The sequence below is a fragment of the Martes martes genome (assembly GCF_963455335.1).
Source record: "Martes martes genome assembly, chromosome: 2".
In the NCBI taxonomy this organism is placed as follows: domain Eukaryota; kingdom Metazoa; phylum Chordata; class Mammalia; order Carnivora; family Mustelidae; genus Martes; species Martes martes.
The window spans coordinates 3,055,912-3,082,708 of record NC_137889.1 but is presented as its reverse complement, the minus strand read 5'-3'; the positions used below and the strand labels follow the sequence as shown (position 1 = coordinate 3,082,708).

At 40.4% G+C, this 26,797-nt stretch overlaps 1 protein-coding gene across 1 annotated transcript in view; it reads left to right on the top strand.

Moving 5' to 3' along the window:
* The window catches only part of CSMD1 (CUB and Sushi multiple domains 1), a gene marked incomplete at both ends in the record, with an annotated part of 1,981,616 nt that overhangs the window by 1,724,129 nt on the left and 230,690 nt on the right, over nt 1–26,797 (top strand). Inside the window, 4 exons of the mRNA XM_080796866.1 lie at nt 624–762; nt 4,207–4,394; nt 9,541–9,735; nt 22,845–22,961. Coding sequence (XP_080652992.1) covers nt 624–762; nt 4,207–4,394; nt 9,541–9,735; nt 22,845–22,961 — 639 coding nt within the window. The remainder of the gene's footprint in view (nt 1–623; nt 763–4,206; nt 4,395–9,540; nt 9,736–22,844; nt 22,962–26,797) is intronic.

Genomic DNA, 26,797 nt, shown 5'->3' with positions numbered 1-26,797 from the left:
GTGATCATATAATATTTTTAGGATTGATGTCCCAGCTTGCTCTCTTACTGGTTCCCTATCCCAGGATGTCACTTAAACTTTGATAGTTCTGTCATTTCTGAATTGTGTCCCAAACCATACACCTATCAGAGGATGGTGAGAAATATGTGGTCACAAATATTTCCTGAATACTTGATCAAAAACTGTGCGAGGCAAGCGTGAAACACAAGTGAACAGGAAGCATGCCTTCTAGAACAATCTGGCAATTACTTTGTGGACCAGAAAGGACAGAAGAATTAGCAGGACCATAAATGTTGTTCATGGGGATTTCATTCCCCTTCCCGTGTGTGTGTGTGTTTGCGCACGTGCGCGCACATTCTGGGAGCATGGATGAGTAGAGTAATCTGTAAAACTTAAAATTATAGCAAGTCAAGTTTATTTGTCAGCAGCTTAAAATCCTCCCTAAAAACATGGTGGGACATTATATAAAAATCATGAACAAGCCATGAAAAATGTACGGCCCTCCTAGGTCTTAAATTTTCACCTGGAAAATTGTTCAGTAACCCAACAGGCAGGGCATGTCCTTGTTGAATTCTGTGGTGTCTTATCTCTCACTGACCAGCATTGTTCCTCTTCCGTGACAGCTGCCTGTGGGGGGAACCTGACCGGCCCGGCAGGTGTCATTTTGTCACCTAACTACCCACAGCCCTATCCTCCTGGCAAAGAATGTGACTGGAGAATAAAAGTGAATCCCGACTTCGTCATTGCCTTGATATTCAAAAGGTACCATCTCTTGTAGAATCCCTGTTGACAGAACGTTAAGGGTCATGCCTAAAAATTGTGCTGCGCACCCCTTCGTGCAGTGCCCAGTTTTACCTGAGTGAAACCCCTCCATCTCGCTCTGAGAACTGCTACCTCGGGCTGCAAAAGGACGTAAATGGAAATAGATTACTTGGCTGCCGAGCGTTCTACGTGTCTTAGGACAGACAAGACATAGGAAGAATTACTGTTAAGTACTATCTTGCATGCGGTATGTTCCACATGAGAAGGCTTAATTTACAGAATCGTCAAGAAGAGTAATAAAACAGTGATAGAAATGGGCTTAGTCTAATGTCTCATCAGTGTCTCCTATTCCCCACACGCGTGATAACAAATTCACTCCCATCATACGTCTTGTCTGACATTCCCAAAGGTAGCCGCTTGTATTTGTGATACAATCTTTATTATCACTGAGATATCATCACTTGATAGAATTTTGAAAATGGAAGTTCCCCCAATGCGGTTGCTGTAAAGTCTGAATTAGTAGACATTACTCCTTAAAAAATGACTGCTGACTTACTCCTGCTAAACTTGATGATGAAGTTTCAAACATGCTGATTATCTTATAAATTCTGTAGGACTATCATATTACTTGTATCTGGTATATCATAATTGAATTTTTTTGCAAATCCCAAGACCTCCGCTTCTGCATTTTGAACTAAAAGAAGGGGCGTTTTAAAAAAATAAGTGGTTCTAAAGGTCGTGCTATGGACCTCTTACGTCTCCGGGGTGAAGTGGTCTAATTACATTTATTTGTCATTTGAACACATTTCCTTTTCTGATGTTTATGTTACCGTTCCAGGCCTGTTGGTGATTATCTTCCTTCACTTTCTCCTGATGGGATCTGAATCAGTGTAATTTTAAACGCCCGTGGTGCTCAATGTTAAGTAGTCTGATAAGCCATCGTGTCTTGAATTTACCCAAGCTGCTATAAATTTGCCTCTTGATGAATACTTAGTATGTCTCTCAGCTATTACACAAAACCACCGAATATTTGCAGCTATATTTTTGGACATCTTTGTGGGTTTTGTGAATGTTAACTTCTACCAGTGCCTTCCTTAAAACCAGGAGACGCCATTGGTACCAGGAGATGAAAAATAAATGAACAATTAAAAGCCTTTTAAAGAACACAGAGCCTTATAAATAGAGTCTCCTATCTTCCGATGTGTCACAGTGACTGATTATCAAGGTTCCCCAAGTGTAGTCCATGTGATAAGATAGAAGTTGTTTTTGTTTTGTTTTGTTCTTTTTTTTCCCCTACTTATTTTACACACCCCTCTGGAAAGAAAGTAAAAGTAGAAAATCTCCAACCCCTCTTCTACCTTTTAGATCCTTAAGTCCTTAGCAGACTCAATTTGATGGAAAATTCACACAGTCGGGAATGATCCTGAGACCTTCCAACCAGAGCGACTTAGTGGTTAGAGGGGGAACAGGAAGCAGTGGGTGGGGGACACGGATTTCGCCCCAGCCAAGGAGGGCTGACACTGACACGTGCTGCCCAGAGGCACGGTTTTCAGAACGTGAGTCAAGTCAAGTGTGTTTCTGTGAGGCTGGGCGGGTGGCCGCTGGCCTTACTACCAGCGAAGACAGCGAATTACTGGACCTAGAGCACTAGCTCTGAAGGTCCTCCTGGAACTGGGGATGACTGGGGAGGGATGGCTTCTCGCAGGCCTCTGTCACCTGTGAGCCCTGCGCTACTCACAGACTGGGACTCAGATTAAATTTGGCTTAACAGCTGGGCCAGACTTTGTTTCTTTTGTTGGGGTTCATGGATTGTGCAGCTAGCATAAGTAGAAATACGAATAGATTTTACAAGTGGAATCGTAATGAGTTACAAATTTCACTCCAGACTTTACGCATGGATTATGGTATATGCAGAGAAAGAGAGAGCAGTCAGAAGGCTTTGTGTCTGTGCCTCGTTGTATTTCCAGGGCTCAGAAATTATCGATCACGGTAATTACCTATGCCAGTTACTGGGGCACAGTGGGATCGGGTTCTAATAACATTCTTGTTAAGTATGACAAAAAAAGTTCTAATTATTCTAATTAAAGCCCACTTGGTTGATACAATTCCTGTTGGCGCCTTTATCCTTTCTCTTGCCAATCTTTTACTCCTTGTTCATTTCTGATTTCAAAGAATCTGTCAAATGATCAGACTAGGAGGCCTTTTACAACTTCCTTTAGTAAATATGTCCGGGGACCTCCCACGGGACCCAGTATAGCCTTGACGTAAGGTGGGACGGCACGATGCCAGGGGTCAGGATTAACGTTGGGTCCTCCATGGTGCCCTCTTTGTCACGTCCTTCAGAATGCGGTGGGCAATGTCTGAAGACAGCCGTAGTCCTTGTCATCCCTTGAATCTGCAGAAAAACAACGCCACCTTAACAAAGCCCATGTTGGTGATTGTTAAAGACTCCTGACTCTCCATCCCTATTGTCCACGGCCAGCTCAAAGGAGAGAGAGTAGAAGGTGCTCAGAATGAGTCCTTGCTACAGACTCAAAGGCCTGATTCAGAGATGGGGGGAAGTGGAACGCCAGCCAGAATATATTACTTAAACTCCTCTAATTTGTTGGCTTGTTCTGATCTCATCAAGATCTTATCCATCTGTACATTTAGTCTTTTACTGAGACTGTGTTCCTTTCTGAAGCTCCCAGATGATCATCAGCTTTCTCCTCAAAAATGGCAGAGACCTTGCAAGCCAAATCCCTCTTGAGAGCTTTGGGGATTACCAGGATATTTAATAGTAGAGAAGAAAGGGAGATAGAGGAGTGGAGACAGGGGAGGGGAATGGGAAAGGGATAATTGGCTGAAGTCAGCGATGGAGAAGCCTGGGCTGGAACAGGTGCCTCCCATACTCCGTGACGTCACAGCGATGACGTGCATCAGCCGATTTACCCAAGCAAGGAGAGGCGGCTACATTTTTAAAAGTACACAAAACAAAACAAAACAAACAAAAAGCTCACAAAAAAGGAATTTTTAATCCAAACTTTAGTAATTGTTTTTCAAACTAGAAGTATTCACATAAAAATCAAGTATCAGTGGGAATTCTTCCCTTTTAAGCCCATTTCATGCAAACCACATTTCATTAGCAGTTTCATGAGTGCGGGGAAGAGCCATTCAGTCCTCAGTATTAGGATCGGTCTTCCTGTAGGTAGCTTCCAGATCATACTATTTTGAATACAGTGGTCATCCCGTAGAATACTGACAGTGTTTCTCATGGATAGTTGTTATACCAATAGCTATTTTGACATGTAAATCGCTGTTACATTTCACTTTGGGGTTGTTCTAAAATTTAACAAGAGTTGCTTGGAAGCAAAGGGACTCACTGCGTGATCTCAGTAACGTTCTAGTTGGGGAGATGAGAGGCACGTCGTAGGTGTCTAACCCGATGAGTTCTCTTCCCTCTAGTTTCAACATGGAGCCCAGCTATGACTTCCTGCACATCTATGAAGGGGAGGACTCCAACAGACCTCTCCTTGGAAGCTTCCAGGGTTCTCAAGCCCCAGAAAGAATCGAGAGCAGTGGAAACAGTGTTTTCCTGGCATTTCGGAGTGACGCCTCTGTGGGCTTGTCGGGATTCGCGATTGAATTTAAAGGTACTGTGGCCAGTTTCATTGGCGCGCCAAATAATTTGTATCGGACGTTTCCATTGTAAGCATTTATTTCCGACACCTTGCCTGCCTGTTTAGTATGTAAAATGCTCACGTCTCTGTCATCTGTCTGGGGAGAGACAGATCGATCTTTCCAGTGCAGAAGAAAATGCAGAGACACAGTTCTACCTTAGCTAAAAGAAAAAACAAAACAAACAAAACTCTGAATAATTTCTTTTTCCCCAAATTTATGGCTGTGTAAAAATAAATTATGGTTTGTGTAATGAAGGATTTGATGACATAGAATTATTTTAAGATGTGTTTTAATATCTTCTAGTTTATTTCATCAGAATGACCAAGATTAAGTACATCAAAATAGCTTGGACTCATCCATGGTTTTCCATGTGTAATACCTGTGGCCCTTCCCCTGTCCTCCCACCTTTGGGCGCTGGTCCAATGAATCGTCCGGGGCAGGCAGAGGTTCCTGTGTGGTCACCGGACAGGTGACCCCTACATCGTTTGGGATCCACCATCCCCATTATCAAACATCCAGAAAAAACAGACAGAGACAAACTCACAAACAAAAACCACCCTAAACTATAGGTGGTTTTGCTATAGGCTCTGTGAAAATAATTACACACTTTTCAAATCCACTTCTCATGTGAACAAAGAAAATGCAGGATTTATTGCTAAGAATTAGAGAAAAGGATTTAACGGAATATCATTTCACAGTAGTGGGTGCTTTGTAAAAAAGTAATGAGAATACGTATATTTAAACTTTTGAGTTACTTATTACTAGTAATTAAATTGTCACATAAAGTGCAAAACACATTTCATCTCTGTTAACTCTTCACTGGGCATGTGTCTCCTTACATGGTTTTAAGTACAAAATTAATGTATTTCCCTCTAAACAGCAAAACCTACAAACTTACTAATTCTTCTTAAAATGTACAGCAGGAAAGAATTTGAACATTTCAGCAATCAGAGGAGTTCTTATGCTTTGGGGATGGGATCTGTTAATGTCTGTGAATAATTGAAAACAGTACTTTTAAGCATTTTCTGTATCGTCAGGTAGTTTCTGTATTAACAAGAACTCACAGAAACTCACTTCGCGGTGACAATGCGCAGTCGGTAATGAGTTTTCAAAAGACCACACTGCATCTAAATACAGGGGCGCACATTTGTCACTGCCTGCTTGGACGCGTGTACCCTCCAGGGCATTCTAGGGTAGATGATCAGTGAGCGAGTGAGTAAGCATGGGAGGAAAGCCCTGCCTCCTTTGTCTGGGTTCTTTGTGACCAGGCCAGCCATCTCTCTGGCGGCTGGAGCTCCTAAGGTCTGGAAAGCTCTCCAGTATAGGCGGTGGGAGGTACAACCAGCAGAAGACAGGGGAAGGCAGCAGTAGCTCGCACTGCCCCAGGGAGCGCCCCTGGAGGGCCAGCACGTGAGCGGTGGAGTCACGGGCAGCCTTGCTGAGCCTCCGTCTCTGGCCCCTGGCTAATCTCCCCGCGGGGCCCCGGGACTGGGGTGCTCAGGGGTGTCTCCTTAGGGAGAACAGATGTGAACTATGGCAAAACACAACACGTTATGAAGTCCTGACTTAGAAAATGGGACAAACTGTGAGCAAAAACAGTATCCATGATTTATCACGAAACACCCTGAACTGACAGCCGATGAATGGAACCAACAGATTAGACGCAGGACGTTTAGAGAAACGAAGATGACACTTGCCCTCAGAAATCCAAATTAGTGACACCGAGCGGATAATCGTGTAAGTGGCATTATCCAAATATTCAACTAAACTCAGAGAGACGTACAAGGACACATGACTGAAGAGACTGAGAAGACAACAGTCACGTGGGGTACACCCCTTCTCTGAGGTTTGCTACCCCCATCTTGGTCTGGGTGACAAGGTCCACCACGTCTGTCCTGAAGCAGATGCCCCTCCCCCAGCTATAGTCTCAGGGCCGCAGGTCGCCTGACGCTGTGTCCCCCGTCTGGGTCATTCTCCCTACTTCCCACATGGTGGGCATCTTGTCTTCGCGCATCATCACAGGAAGAGGGGCGAGGACAGGGCAGTGAGACATTTAGAGAGAGAGATGGAGAGACCACACTCACATAACTTTTATTATAGCATATGGTTATAATGATTTTATTTTGTGATTAGTTATTATCGCTCATCTCTTAGTGTGCCTAATTTATAAGCTGAACTGTTATGTATATGAATAGAACAAAATGAAGCATATTTAGGGCCTGGTGCTGTCTGCATTTTCAGCCATTCCTGGGGCCTCGGGACGCATCCTGAATGGGGGGCTGCTGTGTATGGAGAAGTGTCCATGCCTGGACCACTAGCTGCCCAGTATGCTCTGCAGGGCGCCGATGGGCAGCAGCCAGTGGAACGAGCCTTCCCGTGCCTCCAGTCCTATTTTTTCATTCCTGCTCTGCTTAAACTAAATGGTCTCTGCTCTAGATGGGATTTACGCAGCTGCAAAGAATTAACACAACGTCACCTGCCCTTCAAAATATCCAAATCGCTTTTCAATAAAATGATTAGAATGCTGGTCCCGACATAATACACAGGGACAAACTCCAGTAACAGCAGGACAAGGGCCTGCAAAAAGGTGTATTATTTTATATATGATAATATCTGTCATCAGTTATATGTTAACAGAAATTATATATTCATATAATATACATTTGTTTATATATATGTCTGCATACATTTACATGCTTTGGTTACAATGCAATATATGTAAAACATATATGACAATATAATAATACATTATAGTATGATAATACAATAATATATATTATAATGGTATAATATAATAAGGTATATAATAACATATTATTCAATTAATATATAATATATTATGTATTATATAATGATATATATTATAATATAATCTATAATATTTTTAATATATATTTCATTTTAGCCAAAGTATGTAAGTAAATGACATAATAGATTCTTATAGTTAAGAATTAAGTTTAACCTGCCACATCAGGATTGGGATCCGGTGCAGAGAGGCCCTCGTCCCGGAATTGTGCCCGGGAAGAGGGTCGCCCCCTCTACTGTCATGCAACGCCTGTTCCTGGGGAACCTGGTGCTAAACCATTTGTAGACGACCTGCTTCTGGGTTGGGGTTTCGTATGTATCAGAGCAAGCTCCCTTGCTGTGATCTATTGAAAAGTCGGCCCTGGACACAAGGGTTTGTACAAGAAAACAAAAAAAGAAGAAAGCAAATTAAAAAAAAAAAATTAAGTTTAAGTCAACAATTGCCAAAGAGATCTCTGTTTGGCTGATGTTGACACGTAGATCTTTACAAATATAATGGGAGATATGGAATAAATAAGTTAAACAAGTCTCCTTTTTTCCTGCAAAACTTCCCAAACTTTGTACCTTTATCCTCTTCTAAATATCATCCATTTCTAAGAGAATGTGTAATGCAAAGTTTTCAGAACTCATTTCATTCTTCATCTCTCATGACACATCTGCCGTCTCTCACGATGGTCTTCTCCGGAATTACTCATAAGGAACATGTAGACAATCAGTAAGAAAAAATTTAAATAGGGACCAATATGAATCCCAACCAAAAGAATTGAAGTCTATACTTTATAATTTTCAGAGATCTTTTGTATGTGTGATCAGCACTGGATTTTCTACAATGAATGAAGGGACTGACGTGTAAACTCAGTGGAAGAGATTGTCAAGCCAAAAGCAGAGAGCAAAAACATGTTTATTTTTTCCACTCAAGTTATCTTCGAGCCTGTTGACATTGGTGGCCCCAATCACTTTCTCTGTCTCTCACGCACACATAGAAGCCAAATTCTGTTTTTATACCTTTCAGCTAAAAAAGGAAGATGAAAATCTCAGGTAACTTCTATAGTGATCACTTGAAGATCTATAAGATTCAGTTCCTGAGGCTTCTGACATTACCAGGAGCTTTGATGATGGCATGAAGGCTGTTGACATGCATAAGCAAAAGGAAATTCAAATGATGAAATGATGTATAGCTATATACACATATATAAACATTTAATACACATAAACATATAAATATATATATACATATAAGCATATATATGCACAAACACACACATAACATATGTGTGTGTGTGTGTGTGTGTGTACATATATATATATTTCCATTTAGAGGTTTTTGGAAGATCTCTTGAATATAAAGACATTTAAAATATTAAGGTTACCAACAGTTAACTGGGATTAACCCTGTAGCTACAAGCTACAAAGACAGTTCTGTATTTATATTTAGGAAAAGACAGGTTTTTAGTGAAAGATTTTTAACTTTTCAAGCAGTAGGTTCAGATTCTCTGCGTTTAAACGGACTGGGGAGTGTCCTCGCAGAGGCGTGCTGAAGCACAGGGTTAAAGCCCGTCGTGCCCCCTGCTCAGTGCCTGGTACGAAACAGGCCTGGAACCATCTGGGCAGCTCCTGCCGTTAGGCTGGGTGTTGAGGGGTCAGTACAGGGCAGACACAACACTTGGCTTTCCTCCAACCATGCGTTCCCAGGAAGGTGTGCTCTGTGCCAGGAAGCTCGGTGGGCGCGTCCCTTCCCCGTCTTCCCAGCCGGGCTGCTGTCACCAGTATCTGAAAGTGCCTCAGCTTGCGTGAACCAGCCTTCCCGAGAAGCCCCGTCTTCTCGTTGCTCCTAATGCGTGCTGTGATTTCATGTTAGTAGGATTTAAGCACAGAGGTGGAAAATGACCTCAGCTTTTCCTGAGTCAGTGTCTTTGGTTCAGTACTATAATCCAGAGCAAAAAGATACATACAAAAATAATGCTGTATTTTTTAACATAAATGATAGTAATTCAATAGCAATTCTTCCATAAAATGTGGTTAAAAAAAGAAATATAATTTTATTAGATAGGAGTTTTTCCTATTTTTCTATAGTATTTTCTATAATATTTAACTGATAATTTTTAACTTGATAATCATTTTTATGGCATATCACTATTAATAGTAAGTTGATAATTAACAAATAACTCGGTCATTGCTCGGTCTGTGAGTACTGTCTGAGCCTTTCTTGCACACCAGGTGCCGTTCTAGGCACCAAATAAAAACGGTGAGCAACGCAAGGCACAGAAGCTTGAGACGGTGCCCTCATGCAGCTGACGTTTATTTCCTCCACAGAGAAGCCCCGGGAAGCCTGTTTTGACCCTGGAAATATAATGAACGGGACAAGAATTGGCACCGACTTCAAGCTTGGCTCAAGTGTCACTTACCAGTGTGACTCTGGCTACAAGATCGTGGACCCCTCGTCCATCACGTGTGTGATCGGAGCAGACGGAAAACCTGCCTGGAGCCAAGCCCTGCCTTCCTGCAACGGTACGCATGGATTCTAGGTTTCTCTGCAGTAAATCCTTCTTAGTGGGGAACGCCCGGTCTCACTTTAAAACCCTGCCACGCTTCACGGCTCTGTTCCTCTAGCAGGAGTCGGCGTCCGGTCGCACACAGCGCTAATGGGGACCAAGAACATCACATTCCGCCCTCATTTAGTGGAACTAGTGTATCGGCCATTGCCATGGGCTTCTGGAAGGGCTGGTATTTTTCCCTCAGATAATTTGACATTTTTAACTTCTGTGTTTGCATATTCCAGGCCCAAGGTACATAAGAGATACAGACGGACACTTGGTGTCTCGGTGCACTGTTTCTCTCTGGGTCTCTCTGCGTCTCTCCTTGTCTGTATGTCTCTCCATATATATATTTATGTGACATTTTCCCCCAAGATATCAATCATTGTAATTCTTTATATGGGCATTAAATGAATAAAGCTACGTATTATAAGTTACGGTGAACCTTCAGGGACAGAGCTCGCTGTGGTGAGAGCAGCCTGGGGGCTGGTGCCCTGGGCCCTGGAGGGACAGGAGGGGACATAGATTTCCTGGTCGGTGGCCACACTCTGTATGTGACTCTAGGCCGTGGTTGCATAGGAGTCTCCAGACAAAACTCCTCCAGCTGTAGACGGGTGACTTGTGTCCTCCCCTCTGAGAGTGACACACATTAAAAAGAAGATGGTAAAACCCCATGAGTTTTGGCAGAAAAAAAAAAAAAAAGGATTTACAAGTTACGTTGGCGTGAACTCAAAGACCAGTTTAGTTAGATTGAACTTACCCCAAACTTTCCACTCCCACCAGTTCAGCTCACAGAGTTACTAGTGCTTTCAGACCAAATAGGTGAAATTTGAAAGTCAGCACATAAAAATTAAAGCAAACAAAATAAACAACCAGCCTTTTGCCCTGAGTTACACCGCGCCTCTGGGTTTCGGTGTTTATGAACCTGGGAGCATTTCGGCTGAGGAGGCCTGCCGTGCCAGGATCCAGCTCCGGTTTCTGGCACACAGCAAGCCCTACGTAGAGGGTTCTAGAAGAAATGAATCAATCGGTGAATGGCCAAAAGTCATTTTTAATGGAAAAATCTGAAAAAAAGAAAAGAAAAGAAAGAATCTGCAACCTGTTGAAGCTAATCTTACACGTTTCAATAATAAAGATACACCCCTTGATGCTTCTCAGATCAGGGGGTCTGGAACAGCAGAGCGTGCTGAGAGGGGGAGTGAAAGCGCTGTGGTCCCCAAGCATGGTGCGTGTGTCCAAGACGATCTGAACGTGACCGATAAGCTTTGAGTCTGCTGCATTATTCGCTCGTGCTTGGAGCGGGAGAGACAGGGCCATCCGAATACAGTGCCTCCAAAGTATGTGTCAGGGCCCCGGGGGGGGGTTTCCTTGTTGCAAATCGACGGTCCCACGGCCTTTGCCCGGGGATGGGATAGTGGTGCGCTTGCCTGCAGGATCTCAGCCCAGAGGCAAAGCCACACACATGGAACCTACTTCCAGACCAATGGTCAAGACCCTGGTGAGGTAGGGAAGTGGCCCAGAGCCTGTGGACCTCCGCGTCCTCTCTACAGCGACGTGGTAACATGCCTAGCAGCCTCCACGGGTCACCCTAATGACCACATGGACATTTAGCTGTACAAGATAGACTTAAAAATCCACATACATGTATAGACTACATTTCACAGGAACTTAATACAAATTCTGTCTTATATTAATTACATTTAAAAGGCAAGTACCCCTTATACAATATAAATAATACCCAATATATAAAATAAAATGCCCAAGAGCCTCATAGATTTGAAAGGGCCCAAGAAATATCATTCCATCTCAAATTCTTAAAAAGTACTCTAAAATTTGCTTCAATGTTCACTGCTATTTTTTACATTTGAAAGTTTGAAAATCACTTGTTATATATGTGAATTATTCTTTATATATAAGCATTTACACACCAGGGGCCTGGGTGGCTCAGTGGGTTAAAGCCTCTGCCTTCAGCTCAGGTCATGATCCCAGGGTCCTGGGATCGAGCCCCATATCGGGCTCTCTGCTCAGCGGGGAGCCTGCTACCCTTCCTCTCTCTCTCTGTCTGCCTCTCTGCCTACATGTGATCTCTGTCTATCAAATAAATAAATAAAATCTTAATAAAAAAATCTTAAAAAAAAGAGAGAAATTTCAAATATAGAAAAAAAGCATATACACATCTATAACTATAAAAAGAAATAAACCTATAAACATATATTAAAAATATGTATTATTTATATTGTTAGTAATGCATAAACATATATATTAAATATATTATATTTAAATAAATACATTAGGAAAAAGTAAATATATTAGGTTAAATAAAAAATTAGATACATATTAAATTTAGATTGAATATATGTGTATCATGTACATGATATGTGTACATATATATGTAAATATAATATGCGTATATAAAAAACAATGTTATAAGGGAATTTTGTAGATTTTTATTTTTTATTTTTTTAAATATTTTATTTATTTATTTGACAGACAGAGATCACACATAGGCAGAGAGGCAGGTAGAGAGAGAGGAAGGGAAGCAGGCACCCCGCAGAGAGCCCAATGTGGGGCTCGATCCCAGGACCCTAGGATCATGACCTGAGCCGAAGGCAGAGGCTTTAACCCACTGAGCCACCCAGGCGCCCCGAATTTTGTAGATTTTTAGCTCTAGGCAACGTAAGTTAGTTCTGAATTTTAAATCATGATTAGAAAGGTTGGTTTATGAATCCATACTTTCCAAGGATCTATTTTCTTTTTAGGATTTCATTTATTTATTCAAGAGGGAGAGAGACAGAGACAGAGCATGAGCAGGGAGGAGAGGCAGAGGGAGAAGCAGACTCTGTGGCTGAGGAAGGAGCCCAGTGAGGGGCTCGAACCCAGGACCCTGGGATCATGACCTGAGCCAAAGGCAGACACTTCACCCACTGAGCCTCCTAGGTGCCCCTCCATTTAATGAAATGAAAACTCTTGAACAGCTACGTATTAAGTTACTGCGTGAGTTGGTTTGGAAGATTGAACAACGTAAAAGTCACAGGTCCTTCTTGCTAAGTTGACTAAATACTAGGAGAGGCTCCTGGGAGGTGAACACAGTGGCGGGCGCTGCAGGGCCTCTAGTTGGAACACACGGGAAGGGTAAGGTGTGAGCTCAGGCCCCTGTCAGGGAGTGGGTCCTGCTCATGGGGGCCCTGTGTCCTGTCCCTGTCCTGCAGGAGGGCCCCAGGGACATGGGTGTGGATCCCAGCTGGCCACCTTTTTCTGCCCTCACACTGATAACCACCAGCCTTGTAGCTCCTGAAAGGCCTGGGGAGTGCACAGCCACGGGCTGCCCGCCTGGGTCTTGCGGACCCTCATGGTTTGGGAAGGAGGTTCTCAGAGCGGGGCTAGAGCCGTGTCCCAGGGTTATCCATCTAGAGGCAGCCAAATCCTGGCTTCACTCTCCAGGGCTCAGAGAGCAAGAATCTCTACCTTACAGTGTTGGGAAGATTGAATGGGGTCCGCATAAGGCTCCCAAGCAAAGTAGATGCTCAACAAATAGAACATCTTGATTCTTTATGTACATTTTGTTCTATGCGTGCATTTTAATCTGTATGTAAATGGCACACATGATCATTTTCAGGTAACAAAAGGCAATGATCCCACACTCACATCCAGTCAGCATGTGACCGTCAAGTGTGCAATCCCGTTATCTCCAGTGCATTCACACACACTGAAATTCCCAGTAGATACACCCCATCCATGATGTACAAACACATCTAAAAAGATATAACTTCAGGTAAAAGTTGTAGTATCTGTTTTCTTGTATTCCATTAAATGATCTGTACCTCCCAGGTGTGTTCGAATCCCTCTCAGATATCTCAATAGAGATTATATACAGGGACCAAAGGAAAAATAAGAAAGAAGGTGAGTTTTAGACTTTGTTAAATAATAATGTTGGAGGAATTAAATTTGAAACTTAAGTACAATTTTAACTGATTGGGGAATGATAATAAATAGTTTAGCCATAGAATAAACATAAACAATGAAGTCACATCTGGACAATAGATATATAATCAAATTTTAAATTAGGAACTATTTCGTTTTCCATATTTGAAGACCTATAACATCGAGCACAGTTTCTATTTACCAGTCCTCAAAGTGCATAAAACATAAATTTTTATTAATGCTATTTATTTACATTTCAGTAAAACTCCATTCCCAAATCATTAAACCAGAAATTATCTCCCGCATAGTTTATTTCGGATCTATCATGGAGAAAAGCACATTTCGTGCATGAATCAATAACTGAGGGTTGTTCGGATGACTCACTAAATCAGGGGACTTCGGCTATATTTTAAACATTTCGATAGTTCATATATTATGGAATGCAGTCAGTGCATTTTGGACTAGTTTGTTTTAAATGTAGGATATGTTATTTTTTCTTGGTGATTCATCTGTTGCCTCCAATTTTTCTTCACTGAAATTTACTATAAAGTCAGAACTGAAATGGAAACACCCTAGATCCCTTTCATGGGGCAGGGTGTTTGCTGTGTTATTTCTGGTTTGCATTCAACCTGATGGTATTTTGTTGCTTTTACATATGAGACATGTATTCCAATTAACCAGAGGGATGAGTACATTTCTTTAGGCCATCCGTAATGATTCTGTTGCTACTCTATTCATTTGGGAAATGATCTGTTTAATACATTGATTACCAAAGAGTAAGCATATATCTATTTTTCTTTTATCACAGTATCATAATTTTTTATTTATGGAAAAGCCCACGCCCATATATTTCTTACATTAACACAGTCATATGGACAGAATAATTACTGAGAATGAAATGAAATTTCTCTACATTTTTAAAAAGATACTTTATTTTCTTTCTTTCTTTCTTTCTTTCTTTCTAATTAATTATTTTTATTAACATATAATATATTATTTGCCCCAGGGGTACAGGTCTGTGAATCATCAGATACACACTTCATAGCACTCACCATAGCATATACCCCCCGCAATGACCATCACCCAACCCACCCTCTCCCTACCCCCAACCCCCCAGCAACCCTCAGTTTATTTTGAGAAATTAAGAGTCTCTTATGGTTTTTCTCCCTTCTGGTCCCATATTTTTCATTTTTTCCTTCCCTACCCCCCAACCCCCCTGCCCTGCCTCTCAACTTCCTCATATCAGGGAGATCATATGATAATTATCTTTCTCTAATTGACTTATTTCACTCAGCATAATACCCTCTAGTTCTTTCCACGGCATTGCAAATGGCAAGATTTCATTTCTTTTGATGGCTGCATAGTATTCCATTGTGTATATATACCACTTCTTCTTTATCCATTCATCTGTGGGTGGACATCTGAGCTCTTTCCATAGTTTGGCTCTTGTGAACATTGCTGCTATAAACATTCGGGTGCCTGTGCCCCTTTGGATCACTACATGTCTATCTTTAGGGTAAATACCCAGTAGTGAAATTGCTGGGTCAGAGGGTAGCTCTATTTTCAACTTTTTGAGGAACCTCCATGTTGTTTTCCAGAGTGGCTGCACCAGCTTGCATTCCCACCAACAGTATAGGAGGCTTCCCTTTCTCTGCGTCCTCTCCAATATCTGACGTTTCCTGACTGGTTAATATTAGCCATTCTGACTGGTGTGAGGTGGGATCTCATTGTGGGTTTGATTTGTATTTCCCTGATGCCCAGTGATGTTGAGCACTTTTTCATGGGTCTGTTGACCATCTGGATGTCTTCTTTGCAGAAATGTCTGTTCATGTCTTCTGCCCATTTCTTGATTGGATTATTTGTTCTTTGGGTGTTGAGTTTGATAAGTTCTTTATAGATTTTGGATACTAGCCCTTTATCTGATAAGTCATTTGCAAATATCTTCTCCCATTTTGTCTGTTGTCTTTGGTTTTGTTGACTATTTCCTTTGCTCTGCAAAAGCTTTTGATCTTGATGAAGTCCCAATAGTTCATGTTTGCCCTTGCTTCCCTTGCCTTTGGCGATGTTTCTAGAAAGAAGTTGCTGTGGCTGAGGTCAAAGAAGTTGCTGCCTGTGTTCTCCTCAAGGATTTTGATGGATTCCTGTCTCACATTGAGGTCTTTCAACCATTTTGAGTCTATTTTTGTGTGTGGTGTAAGGAAATAGCCCAGTTTCATTCTTCTGCATGTGGCTGTCCAGTTTTCCCAACACCATTTGTTGAAGACTGTCTTTTTTCCATTGGACATTCTTTCCTACTTTGTAAAAGATTAGTTGACTATAGAGTTGAGGGTCCATTTCTAGTGTCTCTATTGTGTTCTGTATATCTGTGTGTCTGTTTTTGTGCCAGTACCATACTGTCTTGATGATGACAGCTTTGTAATAGACCTTGAAGTCTGTAATTGTGATGTCACCAACTTTGGTTATCTTTTTCAACATTCCTCTAGCTATTCAGGGTCTTTTCTGGTTCCATATAAATTTTAGGATTGTTTGTTCCATTTCTTTTTAAAAAATTCATGGTATTTTGATAGGGATTGCATTAAATGTGTAGATTGCTTTAGGTAGCATAGACATTTTTACAGTATTTGTTTTTCCAATCCATGAGCATGGAACATTTTTCAATTTCTTTGTGTCTTCCTCAATTTCTTTCATGAATACTTTATAGTTTTCTGAGTATAGAAAACTATATATTCTTTGCCTCTTTGATTAGGTTTATTCCTAGGTATCTTATGGTTTTGGGTACAGTTGTAAATGGGATAGACTCCTTAATTTCTCTCTCTTCTGTGTTGTTGTTGGTGTAGAGAAATGCAACTGATTTCTGTGCCTTGATTTTATATCCAGATACTTTACTGAATTGTATGAGTTCTAGCAGTTTTGGAGTGGAGTCTTTTGGGTTTTCCACACAGAGTATCATATCATCTGCAAAGAGTGAGAGTTTGACTTCTTCTTTGCTGATTCGGATGCCTTTTATTTATTTTTGTTGTTGTTGTCTGATTGCTGAGGCTAGGACTTCTAGTACTATGCTGAATAGCAGACATCCCTGCCATGTTCCTGACCTTAGGGAAATGCTCTCAATTTTTCCCCATTGAGAATGATATTTGCTTTGGGTTTTTCATAGATGGATTTGATGATATTGAGGTATATACCCTCTATCCCTATATTTGGAAGAGTTTTGATCAAGAAAGAATGCTGTACTTTGTCAAATGCTTTTCAACATCTATTGAGAGTATCAAATGTTTCTTGTTCTTTCTTCTATTAATATATTATAACACATTGATTGGTTTTCAGATGTTGAACCAAACTTGCAGCCCTGGAATAAATCCCACTTGGTGGTGGTGAATAATCCTTTTAATATACTGTTGGATCCTGTTGGCTAGCATTTTGGTGAGAATTTTCATACCTGTGTTCATCAAGGATATTGGTCTGTAATTCTCCTTTTTGGTGGGGTCTTTTTCTGGTTTTGGGATCAAGGTAATGCTGGCCTCATATAATGAGTTTGGTAGTTTTCCTTCCATTTCTTTTTTTTGGGAACAGTTTCAGTACCAATTCAGTTCAGTTTAATTATTCTTTCAATCATTGGTAGAATTCTCCTGGGAAGCTGTCTGGCCTGGGTTCTTGTTTGTTGGGAGGTTTTTGATGACTACTTCAATCTCCTTACTGGTTATGGGTCTGTTCAGTTTTCTATTTCTTCCTGGTTCAGTTTTGGTAGTTTATAGGTCTCTAGGAATGCATCCATTTCTTCCAGATTGTCAAAATTGCTGGTGTATAATTGCTCATAATATGTTCTTACAGTTTTTTTTGTATTTCTTTGATGTTGGTTGTGATCTCTCCTCTTTCATTCATGATTTTATTAATTTGGGCCCTTTCTCTTTTCTTTTTGAGAAGTCTGGCCAGGGATTTATCAATCTTATTAATTCTTTCAAAGAACCAGATCCTAGTTTCATTGATCTATTCTACTATTCTTTTGGTTTCTATTTCATTGATTTCTGCTCTGATCTTTATGATCTCTCTTCTCCTCCTGGGTTTGGGCTTTCTTTGTTGTTCTTTCTCCATCTCCTTTAGGTGAAGGGATAGGTACTTGAGACCTTGAGTACTTGAGACCTTGAGTACTTGAGTACTTGAGACCTTTCTTGTTTCTTGAGAAAGGCTTGTATTGGTATATACTTTCCTCTCAGGACTGCCTTTGCTGTGTCCCACAGATTTTGAATGGTTGTGTTTTCATTATCATTTTTTTCCATGAATTTTTTCAAATCTTTAATTTCCTGGTTGACCCATTCACTCTTTAGTAAGATTCTCTTTAGCCTCCATGTATTTGAGTTCTTCCCAACTTTCCTCTTGTGATTGAGTTCTAGCTTCAGAGCATTGTGGTCTGAAAATATTCAGGGAATGATCCCAATCTTTTGCTAGCGGTTGAGACCTGATTTGTGACCCAAGATGTAATCTATTCTGGACAATGTTCCATGTGCACTAGAGAGGAATGTGCATTCTGTTTCTTTGCAATGGAATGTTCTGAATTTATCTAATGTCCATCTGGTCCAGTGTGTCACTTAAGGCCTTTATTTCCTTGTTGATCTTTTGCTTGGATGATCTGTCCATTTCAGTGAGGGGGGTGCTAAAATTCCCTACTATTATTGTCGACAATAATACAATAATACTTATTTTTGTCATTAATTGGTTTATATAATTGGCTGCTTTCATGTTAGGGGCATAGATATTTCAAATTGTTAGATCTTCTTGTTGGACAAACCCTTTAAGTGTGATATAGTGTCCTTCCTCATCTCTTATTATAGTCTTTGGCTTAAAATCTAATTATCTGATATAAGGATTGCCACCCCAGCTTTCTTTTGATGTCCATTAGCATGGTAAATTGTTTTCCACCCCCTTACTTTAAATCTGGAGGTGTCTTTGGGTATAAAATGAGTTTCTTGTAGACAGCATATTGATGGATTTTGGTTTTTTATCCATTCTGATACCCTGTGTCTTTTTATTGGGGCATTTAGCCCATTTACATTCAGGGTAACTTTTGAGAGATATGAATTTATTGCCATTGTATTGCCTGTAAGGTGACTGTTACTGTATATTGTCTCTGTTCCTTTCTGGTCTACTACTTTTAGGCTCTCTCTTTGCTTAGAGGACCCCTTTCAATATTTCTTGTAGGGCTGGTTTGGTGTTTGCAAATTCTTTAATTTTTGTTTATCCTGGAACCTTTTAATCTCTCCTCCTATTTTCGATGATAGCCTAGCTCCATATAGTATTCCTGGCTGCATGTCTTTCTCATTTAGTGCTCTGAATATATCATGACAGTTCTTTCTGGTCTGCCAGGTCTCTGTGGAAAAGTCTGCTGCCAATCTAATATTTTCACCATTGTATGTTACAGACTTCTTGTCCCGAGTTGCTTTCAGGATTTTCTCTTTGTCACTAAGACTTGTAAGTTTTACTATTAGATGACAGGTTGTGGACCTATTTTTATTGATTTTGAGGGGGATTCTCTGCGCCTCCTGGATTTTGATGCTTGTTCCATTTGCCATATAAGGGAAATTCTCTACTATAATTCGCTCCCATATACCTTCTGCCCCACTCCTTCTTCTGGGATCCCAATTATTCTAATATTGTTTCATCTTATGGTATCACTTATCTCTTGAATTTTCCCCTCTTGGTCCAGTAGTTGTTTGTCTCTCTTTTGCTCAGCTTCTTGACTCTCCATCATTTGGTCTTCTATATCACTAATTCTCTCTTCTGCCTCATTTATCCTAGGAGTAAGAGCCTCCATTTTTTTATTGCATCTCATTAATAGCTTTTTTAAAATTTCAACTTGGTTAGATTTTAGTTCTTATATCTTCAGGAAGGGATTTTATTTCTCCAGAAAGGGTCTCTCTATTGTCTTTCATGCCTTTTTCGAGCCCAGCCAGCACCTTGAGCATCATTGTTCTGAACTCTAGTTCTGACATATAACCAATGTCCATACTGATTAGGTCCTTAGCCATTGGTACTGCCTCTTCTTCTTTTTTTGTGTATTGTTTTTTTCACCTTGTCATTTTATCTAGATAAGAATATCTGAACGAGAGAATAAAATACTAAAAGGGTGGCAAAACCCCAGAAAAATGTACACTAACCAAATCAGAAGAGATCCATAATTGTGGAAAGAAGAAAAGAGAAAAAAGAAATAAAAATTAAAAAATTTAAAATTAATCTATCTATCATCTATCTATCTATCTATCTATATATGACTGGTGAATAGAATAGAGTCACCCACTTGATTTTGGGTGTATTTTGGTTTCTTAGAAGAAATTACCTTCCAAAATTTTAAAGAAAGAAAAAATTATATGTATATACAAAAATAAGTCTAAGCACGATGAAGGGATGGAATATGACTGTAAAGATGAAAATTTTTAAAAAATCCTAGAAAGGGAATGGATAAGATAAGTTGGTCAGAAAAAGACAAAAAGAAAAAAGAGGAGGGAATGTGCTCAGGCTGGAGACTAGAACAAAGCCATGTGCTAGATTAGAGTATATTTTGATCTATTAGAAGAAATTGTATCCCAAAAATTTTTAGGGGAAAAAAAAAACCTATATGTATACAAAAATAAGTTTAAATACAATGAAGTGATAAAATATGACTATAACAATGAAGTTTGAAAAAGTTTTTTTTAGAAAGATATTGTTAAGATAAACTAGTTAAAAATGCTGGAAGTGGAAAGAGGATAAGTTAAAAAAATAGAATTAGGAAAAAATAAAATTAAAAAGAAATGTAACTCTGCAAGACTAAAGGATCTTGGGAAAAAAGCCATGAATTCTATGCGTTGCTTTCCCGGTGGAGTTCCTTTGTTCTCCTTGATCAGTGAGCTCAATATTGGCTGGATGGTCTTGCTGAATTTCTTGGGGGTGGTCCTGTTTCAGTGATTCTCAAATGTCTTTGCTTGAGGTGGAATTGCACTGCCCTTGCCGGGAGCCCGCCCCTCCCCCGCGATCTATCTTCCCGTTGCTTTGGATTCACAGTCTCCGCACATCCTACCTTCCAGAAAGTGGTCCCTTTTCTGTTCCTAGAATTGCTGCTCTTCTTCTCTTCTATCTCCTGTTGAGTTTGTAGGAGTTCGGAATGGTTTCATACCTATCTAGCTCAACTCCTGAGATATGATGTCGTTTTAGTCTTCTACTCCTCTGCCATCTTGCCTCTCCTCTCTACATATATTTTCATCAATTTCATGAATGTTTGATTGTGTTTGAAGTATACAGTTTGTGTGTTTATCTTTAGTGTCTGAGGAAGAACATGCAGGCATAGCACAATTTATCAAGGCAACAGTGGACTTAAAATAGTAGGTCAGTTTCATTTCATTTCGTCTTTTTTTTTTTGTCTTCTATTATCATAAAATCATACTCTTTCATCTCTTGAACAAAATAAATCTTTGTAGTTATTCTTTCACAAATTCGTCAGATGTTGTCCTGGATGAGACAGAAGACTGTCTGATAATTTGGGCATCCAGATGTTACCCCAGGGACGATTTACTTGAATTTTGTATTTATACTTGTGGCTTAAAATTTGAAATGGATGAATTTTCTAGATGGAAAAAAAAAGGATATTTGCACAATTATCTGCTTGAATTTTATGTGGCAAAAAGATGAAAATTTTCTATTTTTTAATTGGTACTTGTTTTTTAAATTTTGAACTTTAAGCTTTTAAGGAGAAAAAAAATGGTCTTGAAATAACCCAGTTAACACTTATGTGGATGAGGTGAAAAAAAAAATTTAATTGTTGTATCTAAACTAGTAGAATGCGTCACCAGCATTTCATGTAAAACTTGCAGCTTAGGAGTTTAACTTACAACCAGAAGTTAAAACAAAATGTTTCTATTTAGAATTGTAACAACACCAATGGAAATGCATTTAAATGATAGAACTATTCTGAATTAAGGCATCAGCACGAAGACCACACTTAGTATAGTTAAATAAAATCTCTGGGAGCTGATCACAAATAGATCAAAGCTATTGGATGCATAAGCTATTTCCCTTTGACACTTAAAATAAGATATTTAAAATAAGATATAAGTTTAGCACCCCATCGTAAGGTACAGCTTCGAAATCACGAATGGGTGCTTGGAAGTTAGGGTCCTTATATTCCCAGGAGCTTGAATCATTGTGGAGAATGCCCATCAATTAGGACTTCACATATCCTGATTAACATTTAAAAGAATCAATATATTATCTTGGTTTCTGCCTTCTTTTAGTGCTTGAAAACCCTCATATCAAGAAGAATGAGTTGTACAAATACAGACTTTGTCAAATGCTGAAAATGACTCTGACTTCAGGTCCAGGGCGGTGTATCTGAGATGAGGTGGTCAGACGGCAGGTGGTCCTCCATTCAGTGTCTCCCGTTCCTGGCGTGCTCCGCAGACTGGGAGCTCTTCTTACGTGAACGAAGAGGGACTGCAGTAGAGGCAGTTTAATTAAAACACTGGAAATCATGAGACTGGGATTCAACTGAATGTCTGTTTTTAGATGCTTACAGAGATTTTCTTAGCAAAAGCATTGCACAAGTGAAGAAAATCATCAGAAGGGAAGTAAAGACACACAGACCCCGAGCTCTGCGAGTAACACCCCATCTTCTATCTGCCCCGACTTCATAGTTAGGAATTAATTCGGTTTTAAGCCAAACTTACAGAAAAAGACTCCGGCACATAAGAATTCCTTCTGTTACTCTTGAACTGAACATGTGAGACCAAAAGTTAAAGCAACAACCCAAGGCTAAAAGTAAACATTATTTTTCCTAATATCCACAGTAACATAAAATCAGTAGAAAACTGAAATAATCCTTGTAGGTCTTAAATTAATCTGATGACCAGGACCGGCCAGAAAATTCTGGTGAGATTCGGTAATTCAAGAATTTGTCTGTATTGAACTTGTCATTGGGTTAGCGATGTTTTCATGATTATTTCAGCCCGTCTGAGAGAGGTCTGAAAATCAGCTAAGGTTGTCCTCCTAAGCTGAGTTCTCTTTATTCAGACCTGGAAACCCTCTGTGTTTCATTCTCTGTCACTCAGGACAGCAAGGTTAAGTAGTTTCTCACGTTGCTACTTTGTTACGTTTTTGTAACAACGGTGGCCCATGACCTTTGCTTGATTCCACCTGCAGCTCCCTGCGGAGGCCAGTACACGGGATCCGAAGGGGTTGTTTTGTCGCCCAACTACCCTCATAATTACACGGCCGGCCAGATATGCCTCTACTCCATCACGGTGCCCAAGGAGTTCGGTAAGTTGGCTTTTCAGCATTGTAGTTGTCATCCCATATCATATTGGTTTCATTGATGATTCTTCTGTCATTTTATAAGGAAGTACTTCAGCTCTCGATGTAATAAAATAATACACAAGAAGATGAGTTGTATTACAGCAATGGGTTTTCTGAATGTACAGAGTGTCTACTACAATTCTTTTATCAATGTGAAATAAAATGCTTAATGTTCTTATAAGATCGTGATCCAGAATAATCAGAGAACATGATTGGCTTTGCTCCTACTTTTGTTAGAACGCACTCCCCCCACCCCAAGGGAGGATCGCCAAGTAAGGTGGGCCAGGGGAACACTGTCTGGTAATTTGTACATACATTTTGTAATCAGATTATGATGGAAATCCCTGGATCACTGAAGTTACCTCTGAGTGATTAGTGATGCAGAAACAGGCTGAGCCCCCATCTGGTTCCTTCGTACATAACTTGTGAAGTCCCTCCTCATGCTTCCAACCTAAGCCAGCTTTCCGAGTGGGTTCATTTCTAGAAGGGCCCTCCTGGGCTGGGGGGTGGAGGTCTGCCCTCCGTCTACCCAAAGCTGGATTCCCACACCTCCAATCTCATTCTTGACGACAGATATTTCTTATGATTTGAGTTTTCTGGAATAAACTAGGTAAAAGCTTTTATAGCTTCATAGCCAAGGTTCTTTTTTTTCCCCTCCAATACTAAAATTTAAAACCTTACATAGTTGAGGTGGTTTTTGTTCTTTAGAGTCAAAATAGCAGCCACCTACTCATAGATATAAAGCAAAATTATAAAAATTCTAAGGGTAGAATCTGTTTGAGGGAAAACATTTTAAAAAGTGCCATTATATGACAGGAAAGTTAATTGCTGGTTAAGAAAATGGCATGTGGGAGACCAATGGTTTCTGTGAATTTCTGTTATTTACGATGCACAGGTCTGTTCAAGCTAATGAAAACCTCTGCCAGGCGCTTACATTAGCCTTGGGTAGTTTAGATCACGGGCCCTTCATGAACTGTGCGATATACCTTGCTTGGTCTCTGAAGCCCCAGCACTAGTGTCCACCCTGGGCCAGTTCTCAAGAGCGATGGGGTTTTCAGGTGGGGCCTTTCTCGTAGCATCTTGCTCGGTTAAGAGGAGATGGTGTTCTGAGCGTCAGCAATGATGGATGTGTTCCCGGAGACTGGGGCAGAGGGACCAGCTTCCCAAGGGCAAAGGGCAAGTCACTTACTCTGTGAATGAATAGCACCTCCTACTCTCATTTAAGAAAGTGAGAGGGCTTCAGAATGTTCACTTTTGTTATAATAAACAGACAAGAAAACTTAGAATAGCTCCTAATCCCCACTCTTTATGCCGGACCAATTCCTCTGATGTCACTTACTTGGTCCCAGTAAATCCATTTTTCCACCTAAGTGCCCCGCAACAGCCTCCAATTACTTTCCCGTGAATATTTCTCTTATTTTTGTTTATAGATACATGACAGACTGTATTTATCACAATGGAATATAGCAGCCGGAGTCTATGATTTGGGTTTGTTTCAAAGTTTATTGAATAGCCACAATTGTGCTTTTTTTAGCAGAAAAAAAAATGGTCAAACCTCTGTCTTAATCATTTAGCATTGTTTCCCAATCTGAAATGTGTAATGATATACATGTATCACATTGTATCCAGGCAGAAAATTTTAATTTGAAATTAAAATAGTTATACGGAGTATTTAATGAAAATTTATACTGTCTTATATCTTGTATTTTCTACTCTTCCTTACTCTTTCCTGGGAAATTAATTTGATAATTAACTCAATAATTGTCATAAGGGCCAAGGTGAATAAAATATAGTCTGTGTCTATGAAATGCCCAGTTTTTAAATCCCTCATCGACTCATGGGGTGAACCTTGCTAGGTAGGAAGAGACACAAGTGCAGTGAAAACGGGCTCCAATGGGAAGGACATTTAAGGTAGGTCTTCAGATACCCCAATCCTCTCCCTGTTTTCACTCAAAAGCATCACCAAAGTATCCTTTCTAAAACAAAGCTCTGATCATGGAAACACCGTGATCGACATCTTCACTCCCTTTTTTGCCCACAAGCAAACCCCACATATGTGGGGGTGGCCTTCCAGGCCCTGAAGTCTCAGGCTGCTGTGGCCTTTGCTGCCCAATCCCCTCCTCTCCTCCTTCCTCTTGGAACACTTGCCAAACCAGACCAATGACGACATTCCGTGGTCCCCTGCGGAGTTGTGCTGTGAATGGTCACAGGCTGAAAGGAGCGCCCTGTGTGTCATTCGTACGCACGAAGGGTTGTAGGCCTCCTGCTTTAAGACCAGCGAAGTTGCTCTCTCCCCAGCTGGACGTGGACTCCCCCACAGCTAGAAACAGCTGCCCTGTGGCTCACACCCTATGGCCCCATACTCGTTCCTGTCACAGTCATGTCTAGCTGCAGTGTCCACGGCACTGAGCACCGGTCACTCATGGCAGACATCTGCTCTTTGGGGCAGAACCAGTCAGGGGCCTGAACTCAGCCCCGGCAGCTCACCAAAGCAGCCTCAGGTCTGCTGACGTGCAGACCCTGACTCTCTATCCCTTGTGGGAGCACCGCCCATGTTGGCACGTGGCCAGCCCAGGACCTTGTTTCTAATCTCTGCCATCTTCAAATTCTGTTGTAAAGTGGATGCTTTCTAAAAGTCTCTTAAAGTAATGATTAATTGATTAATTAATTAAATCAAAGTTTCTTGAAATTATGGGCCTATGATTCACTTTTATACTATTGAAAAGACCCAAGCATCCTCCTGCAACATGATGAAGAATTGTTTTGGGGGGAGGGAGGTTTGAACAAAGGCATTGTATGAGCCAGAACCGTGTGGAAATCATAACGTTCTCTTCCTCTTTCTAATTCTTTGTTTGAGACTGTCTCATGCGCAGGGAAAGTCCTCCTTGCTCTCATGCTTCCTTAATTGCTTCTCTCCAGGAAATTATAAAGGAATTATAAAATCTTAAAGTATGTGTATATGGGTGTGCGTGGATTTGTTACCTGTTCACTACATGTGATGCATATTATACATGTGTGTATATATATATATATAATGCACACCTGTAATAGGATACATGGCGTATGTAGAACACACACACACACACACACACACACACACACACACACAAGCTGTTACAGTTAGAGCCCCTCCGTTCTGCCAACACTTACATTAATTCCCTCATTAAATTCTGACGTGTGTACCTGACATGCCTGTATCCATTTCTTACTCAGGATGATTTAGAATGATTCTAGTTTAAACCTTACACATAAATAAGAATCAGTTGGCCCTGGTTTACATGCCAGATCACAAGAGTTTCTAAATGTTGCAAAGGCCCTATTGTCAATTTGAGTACAAAATAATTTGTGAAGTTTAAAGTAGTGAAATGTGCAGCTGTGTTCTACTGGGAGGAGGTGTGTTCTTCTACTGATATGGCCTATCAGAAAATATCAGAAAATAAAGCTGTGCAGTGAAATGACAATAAATAATTTCTATAACATGTTGTTGGCTTGTGTATAAATTGCAATGAGTTCATAAGAATTTGGCCTTATAACAATCCTAAGTAAAGAATTTTAAATTCTTTTACAACTTGGCATGTTTTTAGTTTAATTTTTTGGGTTGATTTTAAAGCCAACAGGTGTCTCAATCCCTGTCCCCATAAAATGCCATTAACTGTTCGTAAATATGTGGTGGGCCTTGTGGCTGTTCTTCTACTATCCTAATGTAATGCTGAAAAGAATTAATATTATCATTCAATGAATTTTCAATTACTTCAATTAATTTTAATTAATATTCAAACTATATGGGGAAGTATTATTAA